At 39.2% G+C, this 21,211-nt stretch overlaps 2 protein-coding genes across 2 annotated transcripts in view; one reads left to right on the top strand and one right to left on the bottom strand.

Annotated features, from left to right (window-relative positions):
* Positions 1-21,211, bottom strand: part of LOC103148043 (1-phosphatidylinositol 4,5-bisphosphate phosphodiesterase beta-1) — a 178,230-nt gene that overhangs the window by 135,783 nt on the left and 21,236 nt on the right. The gene's annotated exons all lie outside the window — the stretch shown is intronic.
* Positions 8,991-14,595, top strand: bmp2b (bone morphogenetic protein 2b). Its single transcript, XM_007566657.2, has 3 exons — positions 8,991-9,391; positions 10,169-10,536; positions 13,303-14,595. Exons 2-3 carry the CDS (start codon positions 10,182-10,184, stop codon positions 14,205-14,207), a joined length of 1,260 nt encoding a protein of 419 aa, XP_007566719.1. The 5' UTR covers positions 8,991-9,391; positions 10,169-10,181; the 3' UTR covers positions 14,208-14,595.

Raw genomic sequence — 21,211 nt, 5'->3', positions numbered from 1 at the left:
GTATTGGAACATGGATGGACTAGAAAATCCTTCACATTTTCTTATGATTGCTCAACTGTGCACCAAGTTCAATAGCTTAAATATGCCAACAGAACAGATAAATCCCTGGACGATTAAATCCCAGTAAGCTCCATACTGTAGTCCCTGTTTGCTGTGTGCTCTGCGTAACAGAAAAAAATCCAAATGCTAGATTATTTTGGTATTTAAGGGATCATTGTGCTACGCTAGTAAGGCCTGGCATCTGTTTAACTATAATTGATGCTACTAGTAAGTTGACATCAAAATTATTATCTCAAAATGTTTCATCAGATGTGACTTTTCAAGAGCCAACACAAAATAGAAAAGAAGAACAGTTAAGTAGCCTACTACAGTGCTGTTATTTACTTAAAAGTGAGTTAATAGTACATGCATCAAACTCTGTTTTGTCTCTCTGAGCCCATCAATTTATTTTTGACAGCCTCAGAAAATCTGTCATCTTTCCTCTTAGAAATTTTTCTTTAAAAATGAATCAACTTGATGATCATCCCAGCTGAGACTACAATGAAACATGAAGAGAATCCTTTTATAAGATGAGAACACATATTTTATCTTTATTTTGCTTATCGTTTGTCATCTTTCTAACTCTGTGCTCCAGTTATTCCAGTTATGAATGTTTGGGGTTGATTACAACTAACATATATTTATCTCACTGCAGAAGCTGGACTGTGACATACTCACATGGTTCAGTATAGATGCATGTATGGATGTAAAAATCTGATAAAAGACTGAGGTTTCCAAACTAGTCGCTTCTCTTTCCATAACTCTTCCTGGAGGTCCTGGGCATGAACAAAGCAAGTTGGCTTTGTGATGAGTCCCACTGGTCCCACCATGAATTGTGCTGGCAGACTCAAAGCTCACTGGAGGAACCATATTTCACTAGAACTGCTTTGAGAACTGAGCAGATTTTTATGGAGCCCAGATCAGTCTTTTTCAGTAGTGAAATGTGCCACCATGAACCCTCCGCTTGCCAAATGAAACACAGTGTATCATGGTCATTTAAGCAGGTAGTGGTAGTGTGGGCATGTGCCAGATCCTTTTGGAAAATGATAGTAGAACTGCACACATTTTGGACTTTATAAAACAGAGAGGACCACGATCAGCTAGATTACTCCCCAAACCATCAATGACTGTGGAAACATAAAACTGGACCTTCATGCAAAAGAGGTTATGTCCTTCTCCACTTTTTATCTGCACTCTGGAGCCTTGATTCCCAAATGAAAGGCAAAATCTATGATGACCTGAAAGAAAGGACTTTGGATCTGAGCAAAAGCCCAGATCCAGAGTCGATGTGCGTTAAGTAAGAAGCCTCTTCAAGCACCGACTCCAGCGGTTGTCAATGTCTTGTGCATCTAGTCCGAACTCTTGAATGAGCTTTGCTGCACAATGCTCTCAGGGCAGTGTTTATGCGTATTTCTATTGCATATTTTCTGTCTGCTTATTTAGCATTTACTTCCATCTAGAGGGTACCAATGAGTGTCTGCTGGAAAATTGTTAACTAAGCAGTGTACAATATTTTTGTATTAAAAATCCTTTTCTGAGAAGCTTAGCTTCACTGGCAGTAACCATAATCACAGAAAAAATTTAAAAACTCTGCAAGGAATTAATGTGGGTTACAGTTTTTCAACTAAAGTACTGAAATAACAGAAATCACATGAACCATTATTTTCTTCAATTTAGAAACTACTGAATTTACAACGTAATGATGCTTGCTTATTATACATTAGCTACATCTATAGTTACAGTTACAATGCAGGAAGCAGGGCTGCTGAAGTATTAAAACCACATAAGCAAACTTTTATGGAACAAACTGGCAAAAGTGCCAATACAAGCCCTGTTCAATATCTGCTGGCATTTGATAAGATGAGAAAGGAATTTGCTCTGATGTATGAGATCCATGTGAGCAACAATATTGTTTGTTAAAGAAAAGTCGAAAGATGTTATTGGTACATGCCTTTTTATCCTGACAAATATAGATATACGTGACATGCTACACACAATAGTGATGATGAACCTTATTATATTTAGCTGTTCATTGACCGACCTTGCTCTTTATGATACGAGATGTTTTACTTATCTAACCTTCACCATATCTCACACAGAAGCAATATCCAACGTCATCCCTAATCTTCTATTATGTAGCTAAAATGTTTTTGTTTTTTTTTGTGAAATTGAAGAACAGATGGAGCTACATTGCGTAGTATTGCGTACCCCAGATGAAGCATGTGAAGACTGCTGCTCTTTCATCTTGGATGATATGTGTTTAAAAATGGGGAAGGACACGAGGCTTCAATCATAAAGTTTCTATGCGTCAATTTGACTTCCTAAACATTTATAGAGCATCAAATTCCAAATGAGTCACTTTTATTTTAAGCCACATTTTAACTAAAATCCAATCCCATATTAACATGTTTAAAACCAACAAGCACCAGCGCTGGGAGTTTAAAAAGCAATCTAGGTCTCCAGCCAAGTGTTGCATTAGAGTGGCATAAACAACTATTAATTGAAAACATCTTCGTTGGCTTTGTTAGGCCTTGGTGCTGTCTATGTATGGGTACTTCCGCAAGTGCTTTCCCTCCTTCCTTAGCCTGTAAACAGCTGCTTGTGCTTAAGTGGTAAAATGTAAATCTTGACGTTGGTTGTTTACATAGTACAAGCTTCTAATCATGCAGAGGTATAATTGAGTGACACGTGGTGTCTTTATGAGTCGAGCTGCATTCAAACGACCATGTCCCTTTATTTAACAGTTTGTTTTGTTTCTTCTTTAAAATGTATGTCACTGCTTCTCATCCAAATTAACCTCCTAACTGGAGACATATAAATGATTCAGATAAACTGTATTGCCTAAATGTTACAGTCAGAGAAGAAGGCATTTTATATGGACAAAGGACACCATAGTAGCATCTGATTTTATGAAATGCAACATGAAAGGGAAAAAAAACCCATCACACAATAATGATGATTACCACTATACTAGTTACACTGATAATTACAAATGTAAGTTCTGGATAAAGGAGGTACATGGGCTGTCTGATCAAAGCTATATTGTCCCTTATTTACACCAAAAATTGGAACACAAACAAATAAACACTGAGCCAATTTGCTAAATTATTCACAGCTTCTCGTCGGCGACCAACCTCAGTGCAGCTCTCAGCCATGCGAGCAAGGTTTAGACCCTCGCTTGTGATCTCTGAGGGCCCATATAATCTGGAGGTGGACTTGTTGCTCAAATTAGTGGGTAGAGAAGTGTGCCACATGTTCGGTATCCATAAATATTGACTCTGGCTTTCTTGTTGCCCATCTTTGACCTTGGTGGGTTTCCATTTTGGGACAAACCTATAAGAAATGTGTCCCGTTTGGCCACAATCTCTTTCATGCACCATGTGCGCACGTGCTTGCCGTAGTCCAGCAGTCGTGCTTCTGCTGTCAAACACATGTGGATTGATGAAGATTTTATTGGTTCCTAAATTAAAAAGGCAAGTTTGCTCAGTGGCTGAATTAGAAGTGAGCCAATGAGGCAAAGTGTTTCCTGCTTTCAAGCTATATTTCTGAAGATCGTCTTTCTGACTGCATGTTACGCCGTGTATTAAGACTACTTTTGGGTCGAGGTAGAGGAATGCAGGCTCTATGTCTGGCCAAGCAACTGTTAGCAGCAGGTGAAAGGCTAATGGTTGGATCTGCAGTGTCATCTCAGGGCTTTGTCTGGCCACTGACTCAGGGAATGCATGTGATGACAAGAGGGGTCTTCGCTCTCCACATCTAACTCAACATGAACACATTTACAAAGCACATACTGTGGCATACAAAGAAATAGGCTTGTGCAGGGCACTGCTGAGGGCAAGGAGCTGTTTTTCACCAGAATCTACAATACTATACAATACATTTGAAACGTTGAGAGGTCTTAGAAACTGATCTTTGAAAGGTTTGAGCGTACAAAAGCAGGTTCAAACTTGATAGCAGGTGCAAAGTTGATTGAATGTCAGCTTTGCATGTGCAAACAACATGCAAACAGGATTGTGTCAGCAAAATGAGGATGACAGCAGGCGCAGTCCATTTAGGATATCTGCCTTCATGAATATGCTAAACAAATGCCGATCATCAGAGAGCAAAAAAACACTGGGAAGAGGATATGCAAATGTCTTGACTATCCATAATGCGGTTTATTAAACTAGAACAAGAATGAGGCATAAATACATTGACAGGAGACATTACTTGTCAAATATTTGGGAAATTTAAAGAATATAAAATTAAATGAATAAAAAAAATGTGGAACTTTCATTAGATTAATTGTATTTAAAACTCTTTACTGTTGTGTTGTACCACTTTCACATACTTATCTCAAAAAAGTATATTATTGTTAATATTGTTATTGTTGTTGTTATTAAACCTCCAGCATACTGACTTTCTACTTAATTTTTTCTTTTATGGCCACTCAGCTCTGTGGCACTTCTCCACAATGACAGCCAGTAGCACACGCATAAATATTCATGTGCTACTGGCTCACTAGAAAAGCATACCACACTTTTAAGATTTGATTTGTGAAACCTCTGAAAACTGATGTTTTCAGAGTTTCCAGTCGAGCACATGGAAGTTCAGTAAGATACACTAACGTTTGTAGATGTATCATGACAAATTATGAACAAGTTCAAGGGGAGTGAATACTTCTAGAAGCCACTAGATGTGTTAAATCAACAACATGTCCTCTTCTCTGATAATCTGCCTTGACTGACCTCAAGTATTTGCTCTTCAGTGGATTCTTTATACTTTTGTCAGAAATTTATGTGTTACACATTGTTCTCCAGCGAGGGGGTTTCCATACAAAAAGAGGAGATTCATGCATTTGATGAAGCATTCGTACATGACGGTGACTTGACTGTATATTATTCTTTTGGTTTAGTGGAGAAGATTTCCCATGGTGAAGGCTGTTTGGAACACACTGTGCAAGGGAAAAAAGGTTGATTCATATTTCAATTAAAAATGTGTGATCGACACAAAGCACAAAGGGTCCTGTGTGCTTCATCATGCAAGGTCTGGAGTGGTGCAGGTCCTCACTACGTCACTGACCTCAGTTTTGCTTATTATTCTTTTCAAGTTGTCAATGAAAAGTGGTAAAGTATAATGACAAATGTCAGAACATCACATTTAGGAACACAGGTACTAAATACAAAAAATAGAGCAGAAAACCCCCCACTATGTACATTCAGAATGTTTTTGGCTTAACGAATGTCAATTTGTCATTTCTCAATGTGGATTGTCTATAGATTGTACCTTAGAAATTGACTTCATGGCCCATATTGTTAACAGCATTAGTTTATCTGATAACTATAGAGCTAGGTAAATGATTGTTATGAGAAGGTCCAGTCGCTCCGCAGCACCTGTGGGTCCAGAAACGAAGAAAAAAAAAAAAAAAAGGCAAAGGGCTAACAAAAAACAAAAAAATAAAAGAATTAATTTATAATAAAAAATGTTTTTCTCCTGGGTAAATCTGGAAGCTAAATTATAACAAAATGTAACAAAAATATAAAAAGTGTCATTTAGTCTAAGCATTATCCTTCTCATGCTGATGTACTAACATTTTCTAAATTCTAAGGCTGTATATATTTGTCAAGACTAAATTAAACTATGTGTGCAATAAGGGGATGCCTGTTTGGAGATGGATGCACCGGAATTTATTTTGGCATATCAGAATATACGGGATTGAAAACAAACACAGACTGAATCTGAAATGGTTCTGTGGGATGCACATGCTTTTTAAAGCAACTACAATTGATCTTACATCTTACACTTTTAATTACGTTTTTCAGTTAAAGCATTGTTTCTATTCATATCAGTACTGAGCCAGTTTTTGGAAATACTGCTAAAAATCTTTGTAAACAATTGTACAATTGACCAGGTATGTCCCACAGACATGTCTGTCGCAGTGTCTGAGTTTCCTGCCATGGCTCTTAAAGGCTGTTTACAAATATCACTAACAAACACATACTTCTTCTGTTTGTGGTGAGTTAATACTGTCTGGTTTAGTCATAATCTATCCCCTTAGAAATCCCCACATCCCCCCGAACAAGTCGCTCATTTATGCCTCTGACAGCGTATCTCTACCTGCCCTCACTGGCCACAAGGGTTTCACTCTGTCATGTTGTCTTTTCAATCAGCATGTAATTGGATCAGCAGCAGGGAAGTGATAAGTGTGATGTATCGGACTGAAAACAATGATTTATTACAGTATCAGGACCGCGTGATCTGATCAAATCCTTCAGAACATTCCTCAGTGCCAGCCTGACACAAGCTGTGCCAAATAAAGCACACACACACACACGCACGCACGCACACGCACACACACACACACACACACACACACAAATATTACAGAGATGTCTGTGCTCTCTGAACCCTCTCATGTTCACATGGTCATTCATTAAAACCACACACACACACACACACACACACACACACACACGAACAAACAGAGAAAAGATGGGAGAGAGCATCAGATAAATCCCTCTCTTTCTAATCCTCTCACTTCTGTAATTAAAGATGCTCACAGCTTGCTGTGTGAGGGCTTATCCTTCAATCTAAAGTATCTAAATGCCGTGCAGCTTTTACCTGGGCTTGGGTTTAGAGCGCTAGGTTCACCGAGTGGTGTTTTGGCAACAGCACAGACGCAGCTATCACTGCCAAGAGATTAACAAGACAATGAGGTAGATCTTTATGAATGAATTAGCTGTCGTTGAATTAAGTTGAATGGAAAATATAGGGCAGGTTATGTATATTTTATTCTAGATAACATTTATTTTAACTGTGATAAAAAGAAAGCATACGAGAAACAGAGAAGCATGTTGAATCATTCTATAGTAGTATTGAGAAAAAAAAAGCACAATGAACACTGTGATGCTTGTAATGGCACGCACCCAAGAACCTCTCTGTATTTTAATTGCCAAGGGGATGATCTGGGATTATCCCTCATATAATCATATTGTACTGACACAAGACAATGATATCTTGTGATTTATGTGGGATTAAATGTGTGGCTATCTTTTGAAGAAAACATACTGTCTTCCCCACCATCATCACCTAATAGATGCCACAAGAGGAAATCAATGAAGCATTTTCTTATGGAGATAACAAACAGGAATGCTGCTTACTTTAAATAATGAGGTCTTTAATAGCATGTACTGCAAAACCTACTGTTTCATCTTGACCAGAATTACCATAAGCAGTAAATATTGTGTATTTCAAGGCCTGGTGCTTAAAATATTTGACAAAAATATTTCCTATTATTCTTGAGGCTTTCTCATTTATAGCTTTTCAAGTTTCATAGTTATGAAACAACCATTAATACAGCAAAAAAAAAAATCTGCTGATTTCTCTTTAGGAAATATAAATAGTAATTTTTTCAATGCTTTCTCAATAAATTTAAAATCAATTGTGCAAACAATAGAATGTGAAATAAAGCAGTTATGCTTCAAAAACAGCATGAAGATGTGATCCTTTCTCTGAATCAGTAAAAATCTACATATAATACATATATTATACAAGATCTATTCAAAATAAATATCAGCAGTGTCTACTTTGATTTTTTTAGGGAAAAAACTACTATAATTTACTGTTGTGGTAACACTGTTAAAACATTGTAACTGTAAAGGAGATTTCAGCAGCCACTCAATCATGAATGACTGTTAAATACTACCAAAGGAGACGTCACACTGTGTGTGGGAGAGAGAACAGTCAGTGAAACACGGCTCAGCAATTAAACATAATTGAATAAATATTCAAAAACAAAATGGATTTTATGTGCTGGGCTATCTTTTGCAACTTTTGTTTACATTTAGCATGTATTTTTCTGTTGTTTTTTTTGCAATTAGCCTAATTATCATTAGTAATGAGACAGGTCGAGTGTAAATAAGAGTGATTCAAGTCTTTTCTGTGCATCTCTAATCAATATTAATTGATTACAGTTGACACACTTCCCTTAGCTTGTTTTATTGGCTTTTAGAGCTATAACGACTATTCATATGAGTAGCACAATTAGGGTAATTTGCTTTATTACCCTTTCTACCTGGGTAAGTTAAGTGTAAAATTGGGAATGTAGTCAAGAGAAAAATATGCTACCCATTGTATCTAAAATCACACATACTACTGGCATTGATGGACATGTTAATTTAAAAGAGCAAAAGAAAAGCTTTGATGAGTGCATTCATCATTCATTATGTTGATATGATCTAATTTTTCCTGTAAAATTCCCATATTTTGAAAGCTTTCCCTTCACTCCTGACTCTGCCCTGAAATAATAAACACATTTGGGTAAGAAATGAGTGAAAGTGAAAGAATGCTTTAAAATCAGGGATACTCTTTGTGGAGGCAGAAAAGTATGTTGGTGCCAGACATAAACTCACACGACCTTGTTGATTATTAGGTTATTAATAATAATTTTTTTAAAAATCCTAAAGTAGATTCCCCCCCCCCTTTTTTTGGCACAGTTTTGAATTCTGGCATAACAACATAGTTCAAAAAAGCTGTTATGGCTTTTTGGTTTTGCTGTGCCACCTCAAGGTTATTAGTGACCCCAATTTGGCCAAGATTTATGGAAATCTTTGGAGATACCCCTGCCAACTCCTCTTTGTGCTTTTATCAGTTTACCAAAGTCCTAAAAATAAAGAAAATTACTTTTGGACAATTTATTTTGTTTGCAAGTGATTAAACTAGAAAACTATGCATATTTAAAATCATGTTGCAGATGGGTAAAACTGAATATTTCACATTTAAAGGGCAACTATTACTTTCAGTAACAGTTCTCTGCAGAGTTATTGTTTTTCTTTTTTCCAACAATGATGTTTCAGTCACGAAAATTACTATAACACTGATGCTCAGTGGGGGTTTCAAAAACGTAGGTGGGTGGGTACTTGATGTGTGACATCATTATAGGACAAAAAGAGTCGCTGGAGGAAGAGAAGGCACCAATCAATAGAAGCACTGCGGTGCGGCGCTCTCCCACAACTTGTAGAGGGCTGACACTTCAGTGCGCTTCTCTCTCAAACTTTCAGCGCCGCTTCACTTTGACTTCAGCGAGCTCTTCGTCTCTCTAAGATGTGCAGACAAGATTCCTTAGACTTTCATCGATTATGCCAACGAGTTTCCCCATAGACTTAACATAGACTATTTCCCCCCCACCTCTACGTATATAACTGAACACGACCTAACTCAACTCACAGCTGGTGAGAATATGTGGCAATCGGTGAACGGCATGGGCTGTCTTTGGTCCCCCAAGGATAAACAGCGTGGATTAAACACGAATTAATGTGGAATTTATCGGAGCTCAAAGGTGGAACGACGACCGGACACAGCGCTTTCTCGTCAGGTAAGGAGGAACCGGTGAATTTGTCAAACTACTAAAATAACAGTTTTGAGAAGTTTTTAAATAATTCCATGAAGAAAATTCCTCTTTACAATTTGTACTTTGCTCCCTTTTTCCTAGAAAAGTTACAGGGCGTTTTTATTGAACAATAAACAGTAAAGGGGCAGATGACAAAAAATGTTAATGTAAAAATTGTGCTGCTCGGATAGTATTCAGTTTTTGAAGTTTTTCAAGAGCTTTACCAGGATACATCTGGCTTTGGTACGGACGTCAGATCTAACACCTGCAAGCCTCTTGAAGTAACTCTATCTATTATGATTACATGACCGTCAAAGCCTCTGCAAACAATGCCGTCTGACTGTAATGCTGCTGTTGCTGTGGATATTGTAATCTCTTTTCCCTAATACTCCTTGTGATCTTTCGCTCTGCACGTTTTTCCTTTTCTATTCAAATCACATCATCGAACATGGTTTCTTATCTCTCCTATCTGGAGACCGTATGTCTGCAGCCTCCTCCCGCCTCCCCCCATCTAAAGAGCTTTGAATTTGGTTTGTCCACCCCTGTCATTAATTTTTCGCCTTGATATTTTTATGAATGAGTTCGTGTTAAGCCCAAACTCCCGCGGCGCAGTATAGCCGGTGGGGTTTGTCTCTGTTCTACATCAAAGTGGAAAAAGGTGTCTCCCATTCAAATTGTATGGAGATCACAAAGTGTTTGGGAAGCCCCAGCATGTCAATACTTCCGTGCCAGTGTGCTGACAGAAACCAACTCTTTCCACAGGGACTGACTGATCATGGTCGCCGTGGTCCGCTCTCTCATGGTACTGCTGCTCGCTCAGGTGTTGCTGGAAGGTGCTGCGGGACTCATCCCCGAGGTCGGCCGGAGGAAGTACAACGAATCTGGGAAGCAGAGCCCGGAGCGGTCGGAGAGCTTCCTCAACGAGTTCGAGCTTCGGCTTCTCAACATGTTCGGGTTGGGGCGCAGACCCACCCCCAGCAAGCACGCCGTGGTGCCACAATACATGGTGGACCTTTACCACATGCACTCTGCGAACGGAGACCACAGCACTAAACGACCCAAGAGCATGGGGAAGCACGCAGAGAGGGCCGCCAGCAAGGCCAACACGATTAGAAGCTTTCACCATGAAGGTACGTATTACTGACATACCTTCACCTGTCAGACAGCCCAAACCCATATTTAAACATGACTCAGTGCGTCAAGCTGAGCTTCAGAGTCTTCGCTGTTTTATGAAGGTTTAGTCATTTACGCACGACATGCATTCAAGTTATTTGTAACTCTTAAGAAGAAGAAGGAAAAAAAAACTGTTAAAGTGACTCGATTTATAAACAAGCACCTCACGCACAATTTAACTAGCTCTCTTACATGCAGTGATGCAACGGCAAAGCAAACACGCCTTTAGCAGCTGTCACAGGCTTCACAAACATCAAGGGGCAGCGGTATCCCTAGGGTAATTTGTTTCTTAATAATTGATGGTGTTTGCGTGGGCTGTGAAAACAGTTTTTCCAGACACGCACCACAGGAACGGGATAAAGGGCGGTGTACTTTTTGCGCAGGTGATAGACATCACCCTGTAACTTCAAAAACAGCCCGCATTAAAGCAGCATGAACCGGGACAAAGTCATCGTGTCAGACTGAGTCATTTTTAACAAGACTGAAATTATTTGTTTGAAACGGTGGGAAGGAGGGGGGTTGCCTCCTTTTTCTTTCCAAATCGGCTCTCTCCGTCTCCCTCTCTCTCCGTGATGTGCGCAATTACGCACCTTCCTGTATCACCATAACTGCTCTCTCAGTCTAGGGGACACGTGGTGATTTCTGGAGTGAATTTTGCAGTTTAACTCCATAATAAAAGGGCTGCTAAGATGAAAAAAAAAAATAGAATAAAGCAATAATTTTGTTACATTCTTAAAACACTCAAAGTAGTTTTTATTTAACTATCTTTTCATGAAATTTAAACAAAAATATTTATTAAATATTATTACATATTGTTTTGTGTACATCAACTAAAGCCTGGAGTAGCTTTGTAGGACTATTCCACTTCCTATGATCCAAGTAGTTCTTTGTGCAGCATACACGTTACTAAGTCTATTGGGGCCCTACACAGAGTCCTCATACAGAGTCCTGTGTTTGACTGGAGAAGTTTCCATCAGGGGTGAGTCAGAGGGGTGGTTGAGTGGTTGCTTGGGTGCTCTCCAAAGCCCTAGTGCAATGACACCAAGTGGCTAAACTGACACACTACAAACAATCCTGGCCTGAGCTGCAGGGCTGAGTGACTGCTCCCAGCCGACTTCTGGAAACATCTGCTCTCAGCCAACACACCTTGACACCACTGGTCATTACAAATGAGTTTAGACTGTATTTACACATGCAGCCTCTAGATTTTTTTTTTTTTTACCTCAACTTTCAAGGCGACATGGTTCCTACTTTTCTCGTATCATGTCAGTGACATTGTCGTGTTTGTTGTGCCATATAACAAGCATGCATGTACAAATGTTAATGCAACACATCGAAGCAAACAACACGAGCCGTTCATCTCATCTGCCATTCGATATTCGTTTCTCTTGGATAATGAGACTCGCTGCTATCAGTTTTCAAAATGTAACCAATTTCCATGCCAAATAGAACATTTTCACTATTACAAGAGAAGCGATTGCCAGCAACAGATCTTAAATGAATGACCTGACGTTAGCTTTTATCTCGTATTTTGGCACACAGCACAAAAAGAAATTAGGAATGCCGACACACTCATATCTGCGGTTCACACACTTTTGACAAGCCTAAGCATGTTCACAAAGCAGTCTCAGGGAGACTGAAAATACTGTAGCAGAACCAAACAGAGAAAACAGTGACAAAAGAAGAGACAGCAAGAAAAGAGGATTTGGAGGCTAAGAGAACAGAGGGAAAATGGGATTTGGGTGCTGATGAAGGAAAGGAAGAGCCGGATCGAAAACCCGAAGAGAGGGAACGAGACACAGGGGGTTTTCCCACATCAAATGAGAAGTGATGGGTCTAATTGAGCTCTTTGTGCCTTTGGAGGGAGGTTTAGGATGAGATGGTGGAATTTCCTAAATGCCTCCTTTGAAAAGCTAATAGTTTTAAGGTTTGTGTTTACTTTGCCACACCAAACAGATTAAAATGATGGCCTATACATTTTCTATGATCTTTATAAAGTAAGAGTTCAAAGCAGGGCTGCCTGAAAGAAAATTGCAGCTTTTACTAACACTTCTGTCATTTACCGTATCCCATTGAGGGGAATGCCAGTTAACTTAAGTATAAGTGTTACTTTCATTTGCCTCAGGACTGTTAAGAGCAGATATATAAACGATAGAACAAAGAATTTGCAAGTTTATGGACAATTTGTTTGTAAATTCCTCCCCAGAGCAACAATCACATAAAAAGGTCATAAGGATACTGGCAGCTTCAGCTTCTTCTGCATTTTTAAGAATCATTTTTACATAGACTAATTCCTAAGATGATAGATGAGCTATCATCTTTGATGGTAGCTCATTGCGTACGCAGGAGGAAGTTTTCTACAGTGACCAATTGTCTATGCAAATGACCCATATAACGGCTGGCTATCCGTTCTGATCTTATCCGAAAATGTTGGCACACTGCTTTCATTCTTTGACATTTAGCCAGACGATCTCAAAAGCTTGACTTTAATGATTGTTTTACATCATAATTGTCATTTGCCTGAGTCATACCTGATAGACTGATTCCACGCCCACACCGTTTAATCGCTTGGCATAGCTTGAATCTACTGATCTAACAGTGAGATCTTCATCAGTGTATATCTGGAATGTGAGGAAAATAATTATTTTCATGCCAATTTACTTGTTGATTTCACTTTTGTTTGCATAATCTTACACTATGGCTTTCTATGTTGTTTCCCGTAGAATCAATGGAGGCACTGGCCAGCCTGAAAAGCAAAACAACCCAGCAATTCTACTTCAACCTCACGTCTATCCCTAAAGAGGAGCTCATAACCTCCGCAGAGCTCCGCATTTACAGGGATCAGGTCATTGGACCTGCACCTCCTAAGAACAGCAGCTCTACTAGTGGTGCTCTTGCAGGAGGCCTCCATCGTATCAACATTTACGAGATCTTCGGAGTTCCAATAGGTTCCAACAGCACAGAACCTCTGGTCCGTCTGCTAGACACCAGGCTGGTTCAGGACTCTTTGAGCCGCTGGGAGAGTTTTGACGTGAGTCCTGCTGTATCTGAATGGACTTCAGGGAATGGCCAGAATCATGGCTTCATGGTGGAGGTGCTTCATCCAGAGCCGACAGACAAGGATGCAGGCCATTTCCGGAGAAGAAACGGGCATGTCAGAGTGAGCCGGTCCCTGCACCAGGACCAGGACTCATGGCCTCAGGCTCGGCCCCTGCTGGTAACATATGGTCACGACGGCCGTGGGGACTCGGTACTCCATACACGGGGGAAAAGGCAGGCAGCAGTCCGGAAACAACGCAGGAAGCATCAGTCAAAGGCAAGCTGCAAAAGGCATACCTTGTACGTAGACTTCAGCGACGTGCAATGGAACGAGTGGATAGTGGCACCCCCAGGCTACCATGCCTATTACTGCCACGGGGAATGTCCCTTTCCATTACCAGACCACCTTAATGCAACTAATCACGCCATTGTGCAGACACTTGTCAACTCAGTAAACTCAAACATCCCCAGAGCTTGTTGTGTGCCCACCGAACTCAGCCCCATTTCGTTGCTTTACTTGGACGAATATGAGAAGGTGATTCTGAAAAACTACCAGGATATGGTGGTGGAGGGCTGTGGCTGCAGATGAGAAACAGGTTGTGTGGACACAAAGCGTGAGTGAGCAAGAGAGAGAGAGAGAGAGAGAGAGAGAGAGAGACACTAAGTGTTTAAGCTCTACTATGGACACCCAGTTTCCCAATGAAGACATTTATTTATATGAAAGAAACAAAGTAATAGAGATATTGAGAAAGAAGTGAAAGTATATATGAATATATTTATGTCTACATAAAGTTGGGAAAAATAAATGTTTTAATCAAAGGAATATTCCTTTACTGGTTCTGAAAAAGCATTTCTGTTGTACATTTTGAAATGGGTGCAATACCACATGAAGTATAATGCTCAGATGTTTATTTTGTATTTATTTCTATTATAACCACTTTATTTGTAAATAAATAATGTGTATTTATCATAAAAAAACATGCAATTAGTCCAGTTTTGTAAGATCAGCAGCAGCTCTGTACGAGCGAGGGACTGTAAGGCGAAGACGTAAAGATGGGTTTTAAATTCTAACACTACACTAATTGCAACGAAAGCAATGAAATATTTAGGTAAATGTAATTAGAAACTAAAAGCAAAGATCACTAGCGTAACCAGCTGCAGCATAGTGCAGGATCACACGACAATTTACATGCCCACAAATGTAATAGACTCCTATGGGACGATTATGAAAACAGCCAAGCATGTTTTTATACATTACATGTCACTGCAAAGATTCCTGGGAACAATCTTCTGAGAGCTAGCTCTAGTGTTTATTCTTCTCCAAACCAATATTATCAAAGGAAAAAAGTGTAACTGCAGCGCTTCTGTGGAAGCTCTGACAGGGTTTATTTACAGTACAATTTGACATTGAAAGACTGCACACTGTGTTGAGACAGGGACAGCAACAAGGACAAATTTTACCAGCATTTTAATTAATTTGGATAAACATACACCTGCACCTGCCTATATGCGGCACATGCTCAGACAAATTGCCACCACGATGTCCCCCTCTCTTTCCTTTGACATGTTTAAATCATGAGGTTTTAATTAGTTTAAGCTTTCAAGGAAATCTATTGCTCCCAAAACAACACAACTGAAGCACATAAGGCACAGCAACAGCGAGAGACTCGTGTTTTATATGAAGTATCTGAAAACTTATAATGGGCATTTGAGCTACATGAAAGAACAAATATACAATCTGAATGAAAGAGAACGGCTCAGAACTGCTCCAAATAACACAGAGGAGATATCTTGTGCTGCCATAACATCACATCAGATAATAAGAGACAAAAGAGAAACCCAAAAGAGTTTTGCGGAGTAAGAATGAGTGCGCTGGCTGCTCTGTTTGCATTAGAAAGGGTTTTGAGGGATCACAGTGCAGCTCAAAATACTTTAAATAGAATGTTTTAATGTGAGTGCACGTTGGGACCATGGAATGTTGGTTTTCAATCTCAGACACATGCATATGCTTGCATGGAAAACCAACGTGGTTGTTTTTCCAATCATCTATTCAAGGATTTCCTGGTGGGCTTTTTCTCTTCGAAAACAAATGTGCATTAAACAAAGATATGCTTGTTACTTATGTGGGGAACATACATGAAAACATTAAGAAGCCCCGGTGCTTCATACAAAAGATGCAGAAACTCAAACAAACAAACAAACAAAAAAGAGTTACAGTCTACATGAGTTCACGTTTCCTTCGAGTAATCATGCCGACTGAACTACTCCACATTCTGTCACTTAAAAAAATCATAAGCCTTAATGTAATTTATTTGATGTGACAGACTAACACAAAGTAGTGCATTACTGTGAAGTAGAAGGAAAATGATAGCCGGCTTTCAAATGTTTTACAAATAAAGATCTGAAAAGTGTGCTGTGTGTTTATATTTAGAAACTTTGAGCCATTACTTTGTAGAACCACAGTTGCGGCAATTAAAGCTGCAAACCTTTGGGTTTATGTCCCAACAAGTATTAAATATGTATAGACTGTAGTATTTACCCAAACTTCACTACTGAATACCTCAAGTTCAGTCAGATTGGATGGACCAAGCCTGTTAACATAGACTCTCACTTGGATTTAGATCTGAACTTTGACTAGACCATTCTAACACATTAAAATGCTCTCATCAAAACATCTCCATTGTATCTGACTGAATGTTTAGGGGTCATTAGAAGACGGAGAGATGGTCACCCATCAGTTGTAAGCAGTTTCCCTGTCCCTGCTAAAGAAAAGCATGCTAATAGCAGGACGCTACCACTATGTTTTACTGTGGGGATTTTGTGTTCAGGGTTATGTACAGTTTTCTGCTGCAAAAAGTAAAATTTTGATCTAAAGCAGCTTCTTAAGTATATATGTTGTATCGTCTACATTTGGTACAGCATCTACATATTTCTTCTTGGCATACTTCTGTTCTCATCCATGAGCTATTAGGGCAAACATTAGTTAATCAGCAGATTATCCCAAGGCTGTGGATCTCAGTAGCTCATCCACAGTTAACATGGGCATATAGACTGCTCCTCTGCTTAATCCTCTCCTTGCACAGCTCGTCATTTTAGGTAAATAGCCAAGTGTTGTTAGTTTTGTTGATGTACAATTCTCTATGTTTTTTGGATGATGCTCTGAACATTGCTTCCAGATATGCTTAAAGCTTTAGAATATTGTTTGACAACCCAGCCCTCCTCTAAATGCGACGCCTGAGCTTTATGATACCGACTTCACTAATGTTCCTTAATTAACTTCAGTGACGATCACAGAGCAGCTGCATTTGTACAAACATTAAATTATGCACAAATGGAATGGATTAAATAATCAGGTGATTTCTGGAGGAAGTTGGCTGCACTGGTTTTTAGGAGTATCTGATTAAAGGAGTCTAAAGACAAATGAATGCTATCAGATTTTTATTTGTTAAAAATGGTGAAAACCATGCATCCTTCTCATTCCACTTTCCACTTACTTTGTTATCCACTCAATGTAGTCCTAATAAAATCCATTATTTTTGGTGGTAGTGGGACAAAATGTGAAAGAGTTCAATAGGTGTGAATAATTTTCCAAGGCACTTTATCAAAGCATGTAACTAATTTATTATCTTAACATTCAAGCTCAAACTCTTTTCAACTTCAATTTTCTGCACTTGTTTTTGTTCTGTCCTCCTCCTCCATCCCCTCTTGGTCCCATCTGGTGTCAATTTTTTCTTTGTAGATCCCACCATACCACAACACTACACATGAGCTACACATACATCCCCCAGTAGCTGCCCTATTTTAATAGACTTTAGGAGGAAGTCACTTTGTTGGCACACTTAGTAAAAAATCAGCACAGAAAATCTAAGCTCCACAACAGTTCCTGCCACAAATTCCAGCAGTAATGGCAAGAGTGGGATGTGGGGATTTTTTGGAGTTAAAAAAAGTGTTAGATTTAGTGGCTTTATAGTTCAAGTCCATAAAGCTTTCATTGGGTTGGGTGGAAATACTGCTCCCAGAGTGGGCGACACATGGGCAGCACTCCCAAAACCCTACTTCTGCACCCCATCCCAGCTGAACTGAGTTTCAGTTGTACTAAAACGCGACCACTGTTTCACCACCTACTGGGGCTTCTCGTTTTGGAGCCCTGTTAGTATCAGAAAGCTCCTAGGGGACCACTTCTAAACTTTTCACTAAGAAGAAGGGATCAGAGGTCAAAGTAATAAGGACCAATTATCTCCGCCCATTCTGACTGACTTCCAGGCTCATCACGTCATCATGGTCTAGTGGCTTCGAGTGTGGTCAGCCACTGGATGGAGTTGAGAATGTGTTTGTTTTTTACAATCCATTCGTTTTATCCTACTTAGAAACAATCTTTATTTTAGCACCATTTCACCAGAGATGATGATTCAAGACTGAGCTAAAAAACACAGCTGTTAGTCTGTGTATTTAGCAAGTTTCTTTTCACCTGCTGCACAGACGTGGACAAAGGCACTTTTAGAAAACAGATTTTTTTTTCTCCTTCCCTCTCCGCGAACATCTGGCAAATCAGTTAAAGGTGTCCTTCACTGTCTTTGTTTACACACAACAGAGTAACCACACAACTGATGTACATAACACTAGGAGCTGGGGCCCACTAGCATGGCAAGACTCATTCATTTTGTTTGTTGCGCAGCAAACCTCACCAAAACTGTCCGCAGTCACAAACAACCTGAATCTTAAGGGTTATAAAATCAGATTTCCAGATTTCTGGCTGGCCCAGAATTGGAAAATATGTGGCTGTGCTGTGCATCTTTGATGAAACAGAGGGCTCCTGAGATTTCAGTGGGCTCTGTGCCAAAGTGGAAGATGAAAATTAGGAGAAATATAAAGAGAAAGCTGCCACTTTAGAGTCTTCTTTCCAACTTTGGATCTTTTCTTCTTTATGTGCAGAACACTAATTTTAGAGGTGGTGTACATGGTGTTTCTGTATTCCGAGAACAGCCCGTAAGATGACGTCCGGCATAGCTAAGGCTGTGGCATCTGTGTAGCAGCTCTGAACACATCAAACAAGCAGGCGTCCACAGTTTCTGGAGCAGAGCAAAGATGGAAATTACTTTTCCAGAATGACTGTATGGTTGATAGTGCCTTTGCGTTTATACAATTGTTGTCCTTCATTTTTTTCTAAATCCATGTTTCTACAAGCATGTGAGAGCTAAAATGTATAAGACCTTTGCAAAACTTAAGAATTTTTATTTAATAAATTTAAGCAACTTCCTATTATAAATACGTTACCACTGTATGATTGTTAGTAATAAACCTGGGTGCAAACTATGCTCTGGTACTCTGATTTCTGAATTTGAGAGCAACATACAGTAATCATTCTCTTTTGTTATATAAATTTATATAATAATTTGGCAGAAGCAAGTAAATTAGCAAATAATTTATGATACTAGCTGTTCTAATGGCAGATCCCTTTTGAATCTGTCAATGATCAAGAAAATCAGAATATTATCTTCTCTCATTGTGCCAAGCATATCCCATCGTCTTGAGTCTTTAGTACTCTGTACTCAGTAAAATAATAAAGGTTTATTAGAATAAAAGTCAATAGTAATTAATTTAGATATAGAAAAAAAATAACTACAATTTATTTAATTACTTTAACTCTATAATCAAGCAGGAATGGAGTTCAAGATGTGTACTTTGGACTTTGAGGACTCACACTTTTCCACAGATGACATGGAAAGACTTCCATATGGCCCACATGTGGACAAACAAGCTTGAGGTTGGATTTGCCTCTAGACACTGACCTTAGATCAGTGTCGCGTTTTTGCCTCTCGTGGTTACAGTTAGGTTTGGAGTAAAGGGTAAACCCGACAGATCCTGGAACCTTGCCGTAGGGCGTCTCCTACGCACCAAGCTTGAAAGAGTTATTGCGGTTACACGAGCAGCCTCCATCTTTATAAGAGGAAGTGAATAGATCAATCAAAGGGAGCAGCATGACATCCCCCGGCATGCCTGTTAAATAAATGTCAATCTCAGGCACTGTAAATCTCATGCATTGCCACAGTTACAACATCAAAACAGTGTTTGCATTTAAAGTTGGCAATGAAAAGAGAGCTACAAACATAGCTGTCTTGTCAGATGGAAGAACGGTAGCTAAAGATTGAAAATGCACACTATATCAAATAAGTGCAACACTCAAAGACAAAACACCAAGACTTATCTTAAAAAGCTGATACATAAAGCCCTAGTCAACAAAAACGCAACTTATCAAAATGCTGTACTGCTGGGGTCTTTAGCTGCAGTCTCAGAGCACAACTCTCACGCAACTTTTAGTTCCACATATGCTCCGCCACACATGAACATTGTGACTGAATTACCTCGTCAGCATGAAAGCATGTTCTAAAGAAGTATGTGACTTTAGTGTTGAAAATAGTAAACTCGTGTCACACAGTTTCTTATCTTGCCACATATGTTATCATATCTGGTTTACCAGAGTCTAAACATGAAGCAATGCATTCCATTTTGTGAAACATAAACTCTGGTCCACACGCAGCATGTGTGTTACTTAAGATAGGATACTTTTTGCTAACTTACTTTTGCTGTTCTGACATCAATTTGTTGATTTTTCAGTGTTCATGAAAACTTTGAGCTACGCTACCAAACTGGTGTGTTTGATGTGGAAGATGTTTCTGAAACACGTACTTACTCGCTTGCCTCAGATTTGTATCATTTCAACTTAGGATATTAAGGTGAACTCAAACATTGTCATATCTTGCATTGTACATCAAACATGGACAATATTTTTTTTTAAAGACAATAAATTACAGCTGATGCTGTTATAGCTACAACTAATGAAGAGCACAGCGATATGCCTGAAAAGTGTTGCTACACTGATCTGTTGAAATAATAAAAATGCAAAAAGAAATAAAACTGCATCAATGGGATTTATTTTTAATGTAAAACATTTTCTACCATGAGATTTGGTAGAAAAAAAGGTCTTAGGTGGATAATATTTTTTAATAAATAACTTAGAAAAGAAGATGACTTCAATTAGAATGAACAATCTCTCCACAGCTAAAGTCCATGAACCTGCTATTCTGCAGATCACCACGGTGTGCAGAACATTGAGTGTGTTAATACAATTAGGACCGGTTTGATTTTCATCCTAGAGGCACCAGAACCAGTTGAACAGAGCTCTGAAATAGGTTCACTTGTATTTTACTCTGCATACAGCAGCAGTGGCTGGTTCTGCTTTGCTCCCATCCCTGTGCTACAATCTGCTCAGCTTGGATGCAGAGCAAAATGTGCCTTGATGTGAAGTCATGTAGCTGATAGAAATACAAAGATCTGCTAAGGAAAGCTGTTACCATGAAAACAGATTTTAATCCTAAACGATTCAGCTCCTAATTGTCCCTTTAAGTCTCTGCAAGACGGACACAACCACTGCAGACTTTGGCCACAAAGTTGTCAGACATGTGATATCAGCACAAACATCGCATGTGTTCTGTTTTTATTTCCATCGCAAATGTGAGACACCGTACAGTCCTGTGGTTTTCAAGATTTTTTGAATGCCAATATCAGAATCAAATTTTATTGCCACCCCCAGTA

The sequence above is a fragment of the Poecilia formosa genome, unplaced genomic scaffold (assembly GCF_000485575.1).
Source record: "Poecilia formosa unplaced genomic scaffold, Poecilia_formosa-5.1.2 Scaffold196, whole genome shotgun sequence".
In the NCBI taxonomy this organism is placed as follows: domain Eukaryota; kingdom Metazoa; phylum Chordata; class Actinopteri; order Cyprinodontiformes; family Poeciliidae; genus Poecilia; species Poecilia formosa.
The sequence above is the reverse complement of the archived record's forward strand: the minus strand, read 5'-3'. Positions and strand labels throughout refer to the sequence as shown.

What these genes read in the sequence shown, in the direction of transcription:
- bmp2b (XM_007566657.2), top strand. Translation starts at nt 10,182, where the DNA reads ATGGTCGCCGTGGTCCGCTCTCTCATGGTACTGCTGCTCGCTCAGGTG. An exon ending in TAGAAGCTTTCACCATGAAG is followed by an intron (nt 10,537 to 13,302) that starts GTACGTATTACT and finishes TGTTTCCCGTAG; the next exon opens with AATCAATGGAGGCACTGGCC.